Source organism: Melanerpes formicivorus, unplaced genomic scaffold (genome assembly GCF_026170545.1).
Source record: "Melanerpes formicivorus ecotype bairdi unplaced genomic scaffold, bMelFor1.0.p_v2 SCAF_102, whole genome shotgun sequence".
Taxonomy (NCBI): Eukaryota; Metazoa; Chordata; class Aves; order Piciformes; family Picidae; genus Melanerpes; species Melanerpes formicivorus.
The window spans coordinates 1,501,337-1,516,869 of NW_027142454.1; the positions used below are offsets into that span (position 1 = coordinate 1,501,337).

A 15,533-nucleotide genomic window follows, 5' to 3' on the forward strand; every position below is an offset into this window, starting at 1 on the left:
GGGGGAGGGCAGGAAGGGGCTGGATGGTGCCCAGTGACAGTGTGAAGCCACCAGCAGCTCTGCCTTGCCTCTTGCCTAGCAACCAGAGCTAAACACAAACAAACAGCCTGCAGGACACCCAGAGCCTTGCCCCTTGCAGGCTGCCCTGGCTGCAGCCCTCTGCAGCCTCAGCACAGAAATCCTTTGTCACTGATGCAAGGCTTGCAGGCACAGGCTGGGGATCCTCCTCCTCCTCTTCCTCCTCCTCTTCTTCCCACTCTGACTCTTCATTCAGCTCCTGGCTCCTGAGCCCCCCCTCAAGCTTGGGTGCTGCCTGTGGCTCCACTGCTCCCTGTGAGAGGTCCCAGAAGCTGCCAAGGTGATGCCCATCCACAAGCAGGGTTGGTTGGATGAGCCAGGGAATCCCAGGCCTGGCAGCCTGACCTCAGTGCCAGGCAAGGTTATGGAACAGGGCATCCTGAGTACAATCACACAGCACTTCCAGGATGGCCAAGGGCTCAGGCCCAGCCAGCATGGAGTTAGGAAGGGCAGGTCCTGCCTGAGCAACCTGAGCTCCTTCCATGCCCAGGGCACTGCCTGGGGGCTGTGGGGCAGGCTGTGGATGTGGTCTGCCTGGACTGCAGCAAGGCCTTTGCCACCATCCCCCCCAGCAAGCTCCTGGCCAAGCTGTCAGCCCCTGGCTGGGACAGCAGCACTCTGAGCTGGGTGAGGAAGTGGCTGGAGGCTGAGCCCAGAGAGTGGTGGTGAATGGTGCCACAGCCAGCTGGCAGCCAGGCACCAGTGGTGTGCCCCAGGGAGCAGTGCTGGGCCCCAGCCTGATCAATATCCTCATTGATGATCTGGAGGAGGGGATGGAGTCCAGCAGCAGTGAGTTTGCAGCTGACAGCAAGCTGGGAGCAGAGGTTGAGCTGTGAGAGGGGAGGAGAGCTCTGCAGAGGGACCTTGCCAGGCTGGGCAGATGGGCAGAGGCCAAGGGCAGGAGATTAAACACATCCAAGTGCCAGGGGCTGCACTTTGGCCACAGCAACCCCAGGCAGAGCTACAGGCTGGGGGCAGAGTGGCTGAGAGCAGCCAGGCAGAGAGGGACCTGGGGGGGGTGGTGGAAAGCAGCTGAACAGGAGCCAGCAGTGTGCCCAGGGGGCCAAGAGGGCCAAGGGCATCCTGGCCTGCAGCAGGAGCAGTGTGGCCAGCAGGAGCAGGGAGCTCATCCTGCCCTGTGCTCAGCACTGCTCAGGCCACCCCTTGAGTCCTGTGTCCAGCTCTGGGCTCCTCAGGTTAGGAAAGAGGTTGAGCTGCTGGAAGGTGTCCAGAGAAGGGCAAGAAAGCTGGGGAGGGGTCTGGGGCACAGCCCTGTGAGGAGAGGCTGAGGGAGCTGGGGTTGCTTAGCCTGCAGAAGAGGAGGCTCAGGGGAGACCTTCTTGCTCTCTGCAACTCCCTGCAGGGAGGTTGGAGCCAGGTGGGGGTTGGGCTCTTCTCCCAGCACCAGAACAAGAGGACACAGTCTCAAGCTGTGCCAGGGGAGGTTCAGGCTGGAGGGGAGGAAGAAGTTCTTCAGAGAAAGAGAGATTGGCCCTGGGGATGTGCTGCCCAGGGAGGTGGTGGAGTCCCCACCCCTGGAGGTGTTCAGGAGGGGATTGGATGTGGCACTTGGTGCCATGGTCTGGTCATGAGGTCTGTGGTGCCAGCTTGGACTCGATGATCTTTGAGGTCTCTTCCAGCCTTGGTGATTCTGTGAGGCTGTGAGAGTGGTCCCAAGGAGTGCTGCAGCTGCCCTCAGAAGCCTGCTCTGCTTTGCCTGGGAGGCACTGCCTGAGCCCAGGGAACCCAGCAGGGGCTTCCCCTTGCCTCAGGTTGGGTTTTCCACCCCCTTTAAGGGGCAGAGTCCTGCAGAGCTCTGGCTCCAAGCACAGTGCAGGTCACTTTGTGCTGCCAAGCAGCAAGAGATAGGCCAAGAGGAAAGGACCAGGAGGTTGGACCTGAGGAATGGTTTCACCCCCAGAAGGGTTGTGAAGGCCTGGAGCAGGCTGGGGGGTGTGGAAGCTCCATCCCTGGAGAGCTTCCAGAGCTGTGCAGATGTGGTGCTGAGGGCTCAGTGGTGCCCTGGCAGTGCTGGGCTGGGAGCTCTTTCCCCAAGCCAAAGCATTCTGTGGCTCCAGGAGGAGGGAGGTGTGGCTGAGGGAAGGAGGAGGAGGAAGAGGTCTGTGTGGTGGAACTCCCTCTGTGTCCACCCTGCTCCCAGGGGGCTGATTCCTTTCTTGCTCTCTTCTTGGTTCCTTTGCAGGGAGCAGGCTTGGCTCTGGCCCAGCCTGGCAGTGCAGCCCCTGGCAGCCCAGCAGAGGAAGCCTCAGCAGCAGGACCAGGGTGAATAAAGCCATGGCTGGGGGGAGGCTCTCAGCAGCAGGGGGGGGAGGGGAAGTTGGCCCCCCCAGGACAAAAGGGCCATGGGAGGAGAGGGTCCAGGAGGGGGAGAGGCCTGCCCAGGGTGCCCCCAGCACAGGGCAGCTGCTGCAGGGCTGCTGGGGCTGTGCTGTGACTCCCAGCTGGAGCAGGGGCTGCTGGCCTGGCTGTCAGCAGAGGGATCCCAGCAGCAGCTCCCAGCACAGGGCAGAGGGCAGCACTGGGAGCAAAGCAGCAGCACAGCACCAGGGGCTCAGGGATCCATGGAGTGGCTTTGGGTTGGGAGGGACCTCCCAGCTCAGCCAGCTCCAGCCCCCTGCCATGCCCAGGGACCCCTCCCCCCAGCCCAGGCTGCTCAAGGCCTCATCCAGCCTGGTCCTGAACACCTCCAGGCAGGGGACAGCCACAGCCTCTCTGGGCAGCCTGTGCCAGGCTCTCCCCAGCCTCCCTGCCAACCATTCCTTCCTCCTCTCCAGTCTCAGTCTCCTCTCTCCCAGCTCCAAGCCATTCTCCCTGCTCCTGGCACCCTCAGCCCTTGCCCAGAGTCCCTCCCCAGCTCTCCTGGAGCCCTTCAGGGACTGGAAGGTTGCTCTGAGGTCTCCCTGGAGCCTTCCCTTCCCCAGGCTGAGTCCAGCCCTCCCAGCCCAGCCTGCAGGTGGTGGCAGAGTCAGCCAGGAGTGGCAGCCCTAGGGACTGGGCTGGCCCCCAGGCCCTGCTCAGTGACTCCATTTCCCCCCAGGCAGGAGGCACTTGGTGCAGCAGTGTCCCACACAGCCTGCCCTGGGGCTGGCATCAAGTCCTGCCCTCCCCCTGCCAACCATTCCTTCCTCCTCTCCACTCTCAGTCTCCTCTCTCCCAGCTCCAAGCCATTCTCCCTGCTCCTGCCACTCCCAGCCCCTTCTCCAAAGTCCCTTCCTGGCTTTCCTGTGGCCCTCTTTGGTCCCTGGCTGGCTGAGTGCCAGAGCCCCCCTGGCACTGCCCATCTCCTCTGCCCCTGACTGACTTTAGCCAGGGACCAGCAGAGCCACATGGAATGGTTTGGGTGGGAAGGGAGCTGCAGAGCTCAGCCAGCCCCAGCCCCTGCAGGCAGCAGGGACATCCTCCCCTGGAGCAGGCTGCTCACAGCCTTCCCAAGCCTGACCCTGGATATCTCCAGGCCTGGAGCCTCAAGCACCTCCCTGGGCAGCCTGCTGCAGTGCTCCAGCAGCCTCCTGGGGCAGAACTTGTGCCTCACATCCAACCTCCATCTGCTCTGCTCTCATTCCAAACCACTGCCCCTGCTCCTGCCACTCCCAGCCCTTGCCCAAAGTCCCTCACAGCCTGCTTTGGATGGGAAGGGAACATTCAAGCTCACCTTCTGCACCCCCCTGCAGTCAGCAGGGAGCCCTGCAGGCAGAGCAGGTTGCCCAGAGCCCCTCACAAGCTGGCCTGGAAGGGCTTCCTTGGCCCTTACTGAGTCCCTGCTGTGCCTGGGGAGGGGGAGAGGAAACCTTCACACTGCACACAGCAGAGGAGGCCCCTGGGGATCCTGGGCTGGGAAGGGAGTGCTTGGGGCAGGCTGCTGGCTGTGTGCAGGCAGAGCAGGCAGCAGGGCTCAGGTGTGCCTGAGGGAATCAGCTTCTCCCCCTGGGCTGTGCTTCAGCTCCACAGAGCCCTGCAGCCAGCAGCACCACAGGAGGCCTGCAAGGAGCTGCTCCCCTGGCCTGCCTTCTGCCCAGCCTCTGAGCCCTGCTCAGGTAAGCAGCAGCCTGCACCACACCACAAGCCCTGCTGCTCCCCAGGGCACTGGGACCTGTGGGCTCCTCCTTGCTGGCCTCAGTCTGTGGCTGCAGGTCTGGCCAGGCCCTGCTGGCACTGGGGCCAAGAGCCACAGAGCCCCAGAGATGGCAGGGGGGCAAGGGAGCTCCAGGCTCAGCCAGCTCCAAGCCCCTGCCATGGGCAGGGACACCTCACCCCACAGCAGGTTGCTCACAGCCACCTCCAGCCTGCCTGCAAACACCTCCAGGCATCAGCAGGAGGCTTCCACCACCTCCCTGGGCAGCCTGGGCCAGGCTCTCACCACCCTCCTGCCCAACAACTTCTTCCTCACAGCCAACCTCCAGCTCCCCACTGCTCCTTTTGCTCCATCCCCCCCAGTCCTGTCCCTCCCTCACCCCCTCCAAAGTCCCTCCCCAGCTTTCCTGCAGCCCCCTGCAGCCCCTGGAAGGCCACCAGAAGCTCTCCCTGGAGCCTTCTCCTCTGCAGCCTGCACAACCCCAACTCTCTCAGGCTGTGCTCAGAGCAGAGCAGCTCCAGCCCTCTGCTCAGCCTCCTGGCCCTGCTCTGGACACCTTCCAGCCCCTCCAGAGCCTTCCTGGCACAGAGGCTGCAGAGCTGGGCACAGAGCTGCAGCTGTGGGCTCAGCAGAGTGGAGCAGAGAGGCAGAATCCCCTCCCTGGCCCTGCTGGCCACACTTCTGCTGCTGCAGCCCAGGCTCTGCTTGGCTCTCTGGGCTGCAAGTGCTCCCTGCTGGCTGCTGCTGAGCTTCTCCTCCCCCAGCACCCCCAAGGCCTTTGTTCCAGGGCTGCTCTCCAGCCAGTCCCTGCCCAGCCTCTAGCAGTGCCTGGGACTGCCCTGAGCCAGCTGCAGGACCTTGCCCTTGGCCTTGGTGACCCTCCTGAGGTTGTCCTGAACCCAGCTCTGCAGCCTGCCCAGCTCCCTCTGGATGGATCCCTTCCCCCCAGCCTCTCCAGGTCCCTCTGGATGGATCCCTTCCCCCCAGCCTCTCCAGGTCCCTCTGGATGGATCCCTTCCCCCCAGCCTCTCCAGGTCCCTCTGGATGGATCCCTTCCCCCCAGCCTCTCCAGGTCCCTCTGGATGGATCCCTTCCCTCCAGCCTCTCCAGGTCCCTCTGGATGGATCCTTGCCTCCAGCTTGGTGTCAGCCACCCCACCCAGCTTGGTGCTGGGGGAGCCTCAGTGCCACTCCCTGTCACCAGCACAGATGCTAAGCAATCCTGGTCCCTCTGCTGTCTCAGCCCAGGGCTGTGCTCAGGTGGCTCTGCAGTGCCCTCAGCTGCTCCAGTGCAGCCCAGGGACCTCCTCCCCACCACTCCTGGGGGTCTCAGCAGCTCTGCTGGAGCAGAGCCCAGCAGTTTGTCCATCCAAAGGTGGCTGAGTCCAGGGGGGACCAGGTCTGGATGGAAAACCTGAGCCTAGGAATCCTCTCTCCAGAGGCAACTTTGCTGCCCTGCTGCTCTCCATCTGTGCCCAGGAGCTGCAGTGGCAGCTGCTGGGGAAGTCTCCCTTGCCTCCAAGCTCATTCCTCAAAGCCTCCTGCAGAGGGGAAGAGAAATTCCTCTGCAGCTGCACTCTGGAGAACCTCTGAGGAGGTTCTGTGCCAACCCTTCTGCTCTGGCAGGAGGGGATCAAGGGCAGGCTCAGTGAGGCTGCAGGGGGCACCAAGGTAACCTGCTGGAGGGCTTGGGAGGCTCTGCAGAGGGCCCTGGGCAGGCTGCAGCCAGGGCTGAGGCCAAGGGGCTGAGGCTCAAGCAGGCCAAGGGCTGGGTCCTGCTCTTGGCTCACAACCACCCCAGGAAGGCTCCAGGCTGGGGGCAGAGTGGCTGCAAAGTGCCCAGCAGAGAAGGAGCTGGGGGTGCTGGGGGGCAGCAGCTGGAGCTGAGCCCAGAGGGTGCCCAGGGGGGCAGGAAGGCCTCCAGCAGCCTGGCCTGGAGCAGCACTGGGGTGGGCAGCAGGAGCAGGGCAGGGATGGTGCCCCTGGAGTGGGCACTGGGGAGGCCTCAGCTTGAGCCCTGGGCTCAGCTCTGGGCTCCTGACTGCCAGCAGGAGCCTGGGGAGCTGCAGCAGGGCCAGGGAAGGGCAAGCAAGGTGGGGAAGGGTCTGGAGAAGAGGGCTGGGGAGGAGCAGCTGAGGGCCCTGGGGGGGTTTGGTGTGGAGCAGAGGAGGCTGAGGGAGACCTCCTTGCTCTCTGCAGCTCCCTGAGAGGAGGCTGCAGCCAGCTGGGGCTTGGGCTCTGCTCCCCAGGCTCAGGGGATGGAAGGAGAGGAACTGGGCTGAAACTGTGCCAGGGGAGGCTGAGGTTGGCCATGAGGAACAATTCCTTCCCCAGGCTGCCCAGGGCAGTGGTGGAATCTCCATCCCTGGAGGGGTTTCCAAGCCCTGGAGCTGTGGTGCTGAGGGCCATGGGGTGGTGGTGCCCTGGCAGTGCTGGGCTCAGGCTTGGGCTGGATGCTCTTGGAGGTCCTTTCCAAGCCTGAAGGATTCTGTGACTCTCTGCCTCCCTCCCTGCTGCTCCTCATCAAAGGCAGGAGGAGTGCAGCAGTGAGAGGAGCTGGCAGGCTGTGTGGTGGCCTTGCCTGCTGCCCTGCCTCCTCCTGGGCCACTCCTCTCCCTTCACAGCCACAGAAGAAAAGAAGAAAGAAGAGGCAAACCTCTCCTTCCTCAGCAGTGGACAGCAGGGCTGGCACCCAGGCCACCCCTTGGGCCTCCCTCCCAGACCCCCAGTCAGGTGAGAGTGCCCCAGGCAGCCTCTCTGCTCCTGGAGAGGAGCTGTGCCTGCTGGGCCATGGGGGTGGAATGTGGCTTGGGGAAGGCAGCAGGGGAAGGAAGTTGTCTTGCTCCAGGCAGGGCAAGGAGGGCTTGGAGATGGCCTGCAGAGAGCAGACTTTGGTGCACTGCTGGGGGGAGAGCTCTGCACAGCTTCACACCTGGGGCTGAGAGCCTGGAGCAGAGCAGCCCCAGAGGGGAGCTGAGCAAAGCTCAGCAGGAGCTGAAGGAGCTGTGGGGGGCAGGAGGCTGGGGCCAGGCTCTGCTCAGGGGTGCCCAGGGCCAGGCCAAGGGGCAGGGGGCACAGACTGGCAGCCAGGAGGAGGAGAAAGTTGTTTGGTGTGAGGCTGCTGGAGGCCTGGAGCAGGCTGCCCAGAGAGGTTGTGGAGCCTCCTGGTGTGGAGAGCTTCCAACCCCCCCTGGGCACTGTGCCCCTGGGCAAGCTGCTGGGGGTGCCCAGCTGGCTCCTGTTCAGCTGCTCTCCACCACCCCCCCCAGCTCCCTCTCTGCCTGGCTGCTCTCAGCCACTCTGCCCCCAGCCTGTAGCACTGCCTGGGGTTGCTGTGGCCAAAGTGCAGCCCCTGGCACTTGGATGTGTTCAATCTCCTGCCCTTGGCCTCTGCCCATCTGCCCAGCCTGGCAAGGTCCCTCTGCAGAGCTCTCCTCCCCTCTCACAGCTCAACTCCTGCCCCCAGCTTGCTGTCAGCTGCAAACTCACTGCTGATGGACTCCATCCCCTCCTCCAGATCATCAATGGGGATATTGATCAGGCTGGGGCCCAGGAGGCTCCACCTGAGCAGGAGGAGAAAGTTGTTTGGTGTGAGGGTGCTGGAGGCCTGGAGCAGGCTGCCCAGAGAGGTTGTGGAGTTTCCTCCCCTGGAGAGCTTCCCAACCCCCCCTGGGCACTGTGCCCCTGGGCAGGCTGCTGTGGGTGCCCTGCTGGAGCAGGGGGTGGCACTGGGGGATCCCCAGGGGTCCTTCCCAAGCTCCCTGCTGGGCTCTGAGCTGTCAGTCCCTGGGCCCAGTGCTGCCTCTCACTCTCTCCTTAACCTTCCTTCTTCTCTTTCCACCTGCAGAGCTCCCAGCCAGGCCTGCTGCCACCTCACCTGCCAACAGCCTTCACCCCTTTGTGCCAGCTTTTGCCCTGGGAGGGCACCCCAGCAGCTTCAGCCTAGCCCAGGCTCCAGCTCAGCTTGGCTGGGTGTCCCACCAAGATCCCCTGGAGCAGATCCCCGTGGCTCAGCCTGGCCTGGGGGGCATTGCCCTGCATGGGCCTCCTCCAGACAGCTCCAGCACCCCCCAGCAGCCTGCCTTGGACACAGACAAGCCCAGAGGTGACAGGAAGAGGAAGCTGCCTGCTGGGCACAAGGCCAGGAGGAAGAGGCAGCAGCAGGACAAGCAGGTGGCAGGAGCTCTGCACCTCCTTTCCAAGGTTCCTGCTGTGTTTGTCAGCAGGAGCAGTGGAGAGCCTCAGGCCCCTCAGCCCCAGCCTGGTGGCAGCAGGGCTGAGCCACAGCACAGGAAGTGCAGCAGCCAGCAGCACCTGGGCAGAGAGGATCCCTGCTGGAGGGACAGGAGTGCAAACACCACAGAGGCCTAGGAGGCCAAAGCCATCCCCCCCCTGGGGGCTTCTCCTTCTGGTAGGCCTCCAGCAGCTCCCCCTTGGAGGCAGCAGCCTCCCTTGGGCTGCTGCTGCCCATCCTGAGAGGCAGCAAACACCACCCTGCACCTCTGCAGCTGCCTCCTGCCTCTTCCTCAGCCAGCAGAACCTTCCAGCCCAGCTCCATGCTCCTCACCTTGGGGTGGGGGGGAACAGTCTTCCTGGCCAGGCTCTGCCCTGGGTAGGCTGCCAGCACTCAGCAGAGGGCTGAGGAGCTCCTCCCTGCACCATGGGGCTGCCACCAGCCTGCAGGGAGGCAAAGCCTTTGGGCAGGGAGGCAAAGCCTGGTGGCAGCCTGCAGGCAGGGAGAGCTTGAAGAGCAAGCAAAGGGCTGTGCCCTCCTGCCCCTGCTGCCTGGGGAAGAGCCTTGCTGCCCCTCTGCTGCTCCCTGGAAGCCAAATCCTCCCCCTCCCTGCCCCCTGGCAGCCCTTGGGTGGTGCCTGGGGGGGGCTCCAAGGCAGGAGGAGCCTCAGCTCTGCCCCCGCCCTGGACCATTTTGCACTGTGCCCCTCCAAGGCCCAGCACATCACCAGCAGCTTGGCTTGAGCTCTCCCCAGCTGCCCAGCAGCCCCAGGGGGCAGCAGCTCTGGGATGCAGCCTTGCCACTGCCTGCCTGCCTGCCACATCCCCCTGACATCCCCAGCTGAGCCTGCAGGCTCCATGGAGGGGGTTGGCTTGGAAGGGATCCCAAAGCTCAGCCAGCTCCAGCCCCCTGCCATGGGCAGGGACCCCTCCCCCCAGCCCAGGCTGCTCAAGGCCTCCTCCAGCCTGGTCCTGGAACACCTCCAGGCAAGGGGCAGCCACAGCCTCCCTGGGCAGCCTGTGCCAGGCTCTCCCCAGCCTCCCTGCCAGCAATTCCTTCCTCCTCTCCACTCTCAGTCTCCTCTCTCCCAGCTCCAAGGCATTCTCCCTGCTCCTGGCACAGCAGCTCAGAGCAGGCAGCAGCTCAGGGCAGGCAGCAGCAGCTCAGAGCAGGCAGCAGCAGCTCAGGGCAGGCAGCAGCAGCTCAGAGCAGAGAGCAGTTGCTCAGGGCAGGCAGCAGCAGCTCAGAGCAGACAGCAGCAGCTCAGGGCAGGCAGCAGCAGCTCAGAGCAGGCAGCAGCAGCTCAGGGCAGGCAGCAGCAGCTCAGAGCAGGCAGCAGCAGCTCAGGGCAGGCAGCAGCAGCTCAGAGCAGGCAGCAGCAGCTCAGGGCAGGCAGCAGCAGCTCAGAGCAGGCAGCAGCAGCTCAGGGCAGAGAGCAGTTGCTCAGGGCAGGCAGCAGCAGCTCAGAGCAGACAGCAGCAGCTCAGGGCAGGCAGCAGCAGCTCAGGACAGGCAGCAGCAGCTCAGAGCAGGCAGCAGCAGCTCAGGGCAGGCAGCAGCAGCTCAGAGCAGAGAGCAGTTGCTCAGGGCAGGCAGCAGCAGCTCAGAGCAGACAGCAGCAGCTCAGGGCAGGCAGCAGCAGCTCAGAGCAGGCAGCAGCAGCTCAGAGCAGAGAGCAGTTGCTCAGGGCAGGCAGCAGCTCAGGGCAGGCAGCAGCAGCTCAGGGCAGACAGCAGCAGGTCAGGTCAGGCAGCAGCTCAGGGCAGGCAGCAGCAGCTCAGAGCAGGCAGCAGCAGCTCAGGGCAGGCAGCAGCAGCTCAGAGCAGAGAGCAGTTGCTCAGGGCAGGCAGCAGCAGCTCAGAGCAGGCAGCAGCAGCTCAGAGCAGAGAGCAGTTGCTCAGGGCAGGCAGCAGCTCAGGGCAGGCAGCAGCTCAGAGCAGGCAGCAGCAGCTCAGAGCAGGCAGCAGCAGCTCAGGGCAGGCAGCAGCTCAGAGCAGACAGCAGCAGCTCAGAGCAGGCAGCAGCAGCTCAGGGCAGACAGCAGCTCAGGGCAGGCAGCAGCTCAGAGCAGACAGCAGCAGCTCAGGGCAGGCAGCAGCTCAGGGCAGACAGCAGCAGCTCAGAGCAGGCAGCAGCAGCTCAGGGCAGGCAGCAGCTCAGAGCAGACAGCAGCAGCTCAGAGCAGGCAGCAGCAGCTCAGGGCAGACAGCAGCTCAGGGCAGGCAGCAGCTCAGAGCAGACAGCAGCAGCTCAGGGCAGGCAGCAGCTCAGGGCAGACAGCAGCAGCTCAGAGCAGGCAGCAGCTCAGGGCAGACAGCAGCAGCTCAGGGCAGGCAGCAGCAGCTCAGAGCAGGCAGCAGCAGCTCAGAGCAGGCAGCAGCTCAAAGCAGGCAGCAGCAGCTCAGGGCAGGCAGCAGCTCAGGGCAGGCAGCAGCTCAGAGCAGGCAGCAGCAGCTCAGAGCAGGCAACAGCAGCTCAGAGCAGGCAGCAGCAGCTCAGAGCAGGCAACAGCAGCTCATGGCAGACAGCAGCAGCTCAGAGCAGGCAGCAACAGCTCAGAGCAGGCAACAGCAGCTCATGGCAGACAGCAGCAGCTCAGAGCAGGCAGCAGCAGCTCAGAGCAGGCAGCAGCTCAGGGCAGACAGCAGCAGCTCAGAGTGTTCCCCAGCCATGGTTCAGAGCAGGACAGGAGGTCTGGGCACAGAGGTTCTTTGGCTGTGGCCCAGCCAGGGGAGGCAGGCTGGGCTGCCAGCTGTGGTGCCCACACTTCCCTGCCCAGCTGCTACCCCTCATGCAGGTGCAACCTCCACCTCAGCCAGAGCTTGAGGCTGAGGAGTTCCCTTCTGGGGAGCTGGCTCCAGCTGAGAGGCAGGAGGGGTCTGGGGCCAGGCTGGCCAGCAGGAGGAAGCTCTGCACAGTTGCCCAGGGATGGGGTGGTGGCCCCATCCCTGGAGGCACTCAGGGTGAGGCTTGATGTGGCTCTGAGCAACCTGGGCTGGCTGGAGATGTCCCTGCTGACTGCTTTGGGGTTGGACTGGATGCCCTTTGGTGATCCCTGCCCACCCCAACCGTTCCATGGCCTCCCAGCCTGGGCTGCTGGCCCCTGGCCCTCCCCACGCAGTGAGCATCCCCAGGGTGCTGCCCCTCACCAGCAGGCAAAGAGCTGAGGCTGCTCCTGGCAGGAAGAGGTGACCCAGAGCTGAGGCTGCAGCTGGGAAGTCCTCCCTTGGCTGCAGGGTTTGTGGGGTCAGGGTGGCTCATGGCCAGGCCCCCCCCCAGGCCAAGCACCCCCCCGGGGCAGTGCTGGGGGGGTTCTGGCAAGGCAGCATCGACCCACAGGCTGCTGGGGAAGCCTCTCCCCAGGCTGCTCCCTGGTGGCTGAGGTTTGGCTCCTGAATGAGGAGCCTTGGTTGAGCTCTGTGAGCTAAAGGGAAGCCTTCTGCTGGAGGCAGGGGGCAGGAAGGGCTGGGCTGTGGCCATGCTCCTTGCAGCTGCCCTTGCTGCTGTGGTCAGTGTGGCCCTGGGGGGGGACCAAGCTTCTGAGGACCAGCAGCCTGCAGGGGCCAAGGATCTGCTCCCTGGGGGCTCCCAGGTGAGGCTCAGGACCAGCAGCCTGCAGGGCTCAGGCATCTGCTCCCTGGGGCTCCCAGGTGAGGCTCAGGACCAGCAGCCTGCAGGGCTCAGGCATCTGCTCCCTGGGGCTCCCAGGAGAGGCTCAGGACCAGCAGCCTGCAGGGGCCAAGGATCTGCTCCCTGGGGGCTCCCAGGTGAGGCTCAGGACCAGCAGCCTGCAGAGCCTGCAGGGATCTGCTCCCTGGGGGCTCCTGGTGAGGCTCAGGACCAGCAGCCTGCAGGGATCTGCTCCCTGGGTGCTTCCAGGTGAGGCTCAGGACCAGCAGCCTGCAGGGGCCAAGGATCTGCTCCCTGGGGGCTCCCAGGTGAGGCTCAGGACCAGCAGCCTGCAGAGCCTGCAGGGATCTGCTCCCTGGGGGCTCCTGGTGAGGCTCAGGACCAGCAGCCTGCAGGGATCTGCTCCCTGGGGGCTCCTGGTGAGGCTCAGGACCAGCAGCCTGCAGGGATCTGCTCCCTGGGGGCTCCTGGTGAGGCTCAGGACCAGCAGCCTGCAGGGATCTGCTCCCTGGGTGCTTCCAGGTGAGGCTCAGGACCAGCAGCCTGCAGGGATCTGCTCCCTGGGGGCTCCCAGGTGAGGCTCAGGACCAGCAGCCTGCAGGGGCCAAGGATCTGCTCCCTGGGGTCTCCCAGGTGAGGCTCAGGACCAGCAGCCTGCAGGGCTCAGGGATCTGCTCCCTGGGGGCTCCTGGTGAGGCTCAGGACCAGCAGCCTGCAGGGCTCAGGGATCTGCTCCCTGGGGGCTCCCAGGTAAGGCCCTGCCAGTGGTTTGTCCTCCTGCCTGCTGTCTCCCCAGGCAGCTCCTCCCTGCAGGCCTGCTGGGCTCAGGGTTGTCAGAGGCTGGCTGTGCCTGCACCCCCCAGGCAGAAAGGGTTTCCCTCCAGCAGCTGCCCTGGAGCAGACCTCAGCTCTTTGCTTGCCCTTGGGCCACACAGGGACCAGCCCCAGAGTCCTGCCTGGAGCTCCCCAGTAGCTCTCCCCACAGTAAATCTTTTCTATGCCCTTTGCTAAATTGTCTCCTCTTCTGTCCTGCAGGCACTTAGCCTTCTGCCCCACAGCCCCCAGCCCCAGTGGCCTGCTCCCCTGCTCTCCCAGCTGCTCTTAGCCCACATGAGAGGGGTGGCAGTGGTCCCCTCACAGGGCCCTGGGGGTCACAGAATGCTCCAGGCCAGAAGGGAGCTCCAGAGCTCAGCCAGTCCCAGCCCCTGCCCTCAGCAGGGACATCCCCAGCTGCAGCAGCTTGCCCACAGCCCTCTCCAGCCTCACCTTGAGGATCTCCAGGCCTGGAGCCTCAAGCCCCTCCCTGGGCAGCCTGCTGCAGTGCTCCAGCAGCCTCCTGGGGCAGAACTTGTGCCTCACATCCAACCTCCAGCTGCTCTGCTCTAGGCTGAAGCCATTGCCCCTGCAGGCCTTTGGGAGCAGTCTCTCTGCAGCCTCTAGGTCCTGGCAGGCTGCTCTGAGGTCTCCCTGGAGCCTTCTCGTCTCCAGGCTGCACAGCCCCAGCTCCCTCAGCCTGGCCTCACAGCACAGCTGCTCCAGATGTTGGGCAGCACTTCTCTGTGGGCAGAGAACCTTCTCCAGGAGGGAACTGCAGCTCATTCCCTGCCCTGCCCAGGGTGAGCAGCCCAGGGAGCAGTGGATCTGAGTGTCCTGCTCTGCCCAGGCACATCCTGAGGTGGCAAGTCCTGGGCACAAGCTGGGAAGGCCAGGGGTACCCTGCTGGGACATGACTGTCCCCAGGGGCTCACCCTCAGCTGCAGCACTGAGCTCTCCTCCCTCCCCCAGCCTCTGCTGGCTGCCCATCGTCCTCCTGAGGGCAGCCTGTGAGCCTCACATCCCCCTGCCACGCATGGGCAGCCCTTCCAAGGGAAGGGTCTCAGTCCCCAGAGCCCTCAGCAACCAGTGCAGAGCCACTGGAATGGTTCTGTCCTGCCCTGGTGTTGGAGGCCCTGAGGACTCTGACTGGGAAGTGTCTCTGGGTAGAGAGAGCAGCCTGCTCCTGCCCTCAGCTGAGACATGGGACTCTCAGAAGGGCACAGGTTGGAAGGGAGCTCAGAGATCATCTGCTCCAAGCCCCTGCCCTGGGCAGGGACTCCTCCCCCCAGCCCAGGCTGCTCAAGGCCTCATCCAGCCTGGCCTGGAGCACCTCCAGGCATGGGGCAGCCACAGCCTCCCTGGGCAGCCTGTGCCAGGGTCTCAGCTCCCTCACACTGAAGAGCTTCTGCTTCAGCACCCCTCTGACCCTGCTCTGCCTCAGCTCCCCTCTGACCCTGCTCTGCCTCAGCTCCCCTCTCACTCTGCTCTGCTTCAGCTCCACTCTGCCCCTGCTCTGCCTCAGCTCCCCTCTGGCCCTGCTCTGCCTCAGCTCCCCTCTGGCCCTGCTCTGCCTCAGCTCCAAACCCTTCCCCCCTGGCCTGGCTCCAGACCCCCTCAGCAAAAGTCTCTCTGCAGCCTCCCTGCAGGATCCCTTCAGTCACTGCCAGGCAGCTCTGAGGTCCCCCTGGAGCCTTCTCCCCTCCAGGCTGCACAGCCCCAGCTCCCTCAGCCTGTGTTCCCAGCAGAGCTGCTCCAGCCCTGGCAGCATCTCTGGGGCCTCCTCTGGACTTGCTCCACCAGGTGCTGGAGGAGGCAGAATGAATGAAGGCTGCAAACCATGCAGGGCCTCATCCATAGCTGGGGGCAGCCTGGTGCTGAGTGAAGAGCCAGGCCCAGGCAGGATGTTGGGCTCTGAGCTGCTGCAGCTCAGGGGCAGCAGGCAGGACCCTGTGTGCCCTGTGGTGGTTGGTTCTGGCTGGAGTTGGTGGTTTTGCCACAACCACATGGAAGGAGGTCAGGAGATGCAGGAGAGCCTGAGAGCCCCAGGGCTGAGAGCCTGGGGCAGAGCAGCCCCAGAGGGGAGCTGAGCAATGCTCAGCAGGAGCTGAAAGAGCTGTGGGGGGCAGGAGGCTGGGGCCAGGCTCTGCTCAGGGCTGCCCAGGGCCAGGCCAAGGAGAAATGGGCACAAACTGGCAGCCAGGAGGTTCCACCTGAGCAGGAGGAGAAATTGTTTGTTGTGAGGGTGCTGGAGGCCTGGAGCAGGCTGCCCAGAGAGGTTGTGGAGCCTCCTGGTGTGGAGAGCTTCCAACCCCACCTGGGCACTGTGCCCTGGGAAGGCTGCTGGGGGTGCCCTGCTGGAGCAGGGAGTGGCACTGGGGGATCCCCAGGGGTCCCTCCCAACCCCATCCTGCTGGGACTCTGTCATTTTGGCCCCCCAGAGTGAAAATGGAGAGACTGAGCTGGTTTGAGCTCCTGAGAGCAGAGCTCCCAGCAGGGAAGGACCTCCCCAGGCAGAGCTCAGCCTCCCAGCTGAGCTGGGGACAACCCTTGGCAGATGCAGCTTTGCAGCCCAGGCTCCAGGCTTGAACTGCCCCAACCCTCCCAGCCTGTCCCCCCCAGGGGAGCTTCTGCAGCCTCTGATCATCTCCATGGCCTCTTCTGGACCCCCTCCAGCAGCTCCAGG

The 15,533-nt window shown here is 64.5% G+C and overlaps 1 protein-coding gene across 2 annotated transcripts in view; it reads left to right on the forward strand.

Annotated features, from left to right (window-relative positions):
- Positions 1–9,498, forward strand: part of ZDHHC1 (zinc finger DHHC-type containing 1) — a 28,410-nt gene extending 18,912 nt beyond the window's left edge. Inside the window, exons 8-11 of one of the 2 annotated variants that reach the window (XM_068166563.1) lie at positions 2,282–2,361; positions 4,040–4,133; positions 6,795–6,903; positions 8,018–9,498. In XM_068166563.1, the coding sequence (XP_068022664.1) occupies positions 2,282–2,361; positions 4,040–4,133; positions 6,795–6,903; positions 8,018–8,541 (807 nt within the window). In that variant the 3' untranslated portion in view covers positions 8,542–9,498. The remainder of the gene's footprint in view (positions 1–2,281; positions 2,362–4,039; positions 4,134–6,794; positions 6,904–8,017) is intronic. The other variant, XM_068166564.1, reaches the window with a different exon arrangement.
- Positions 9,499–15,533: the final 6,035 nt, after the last annotated feature.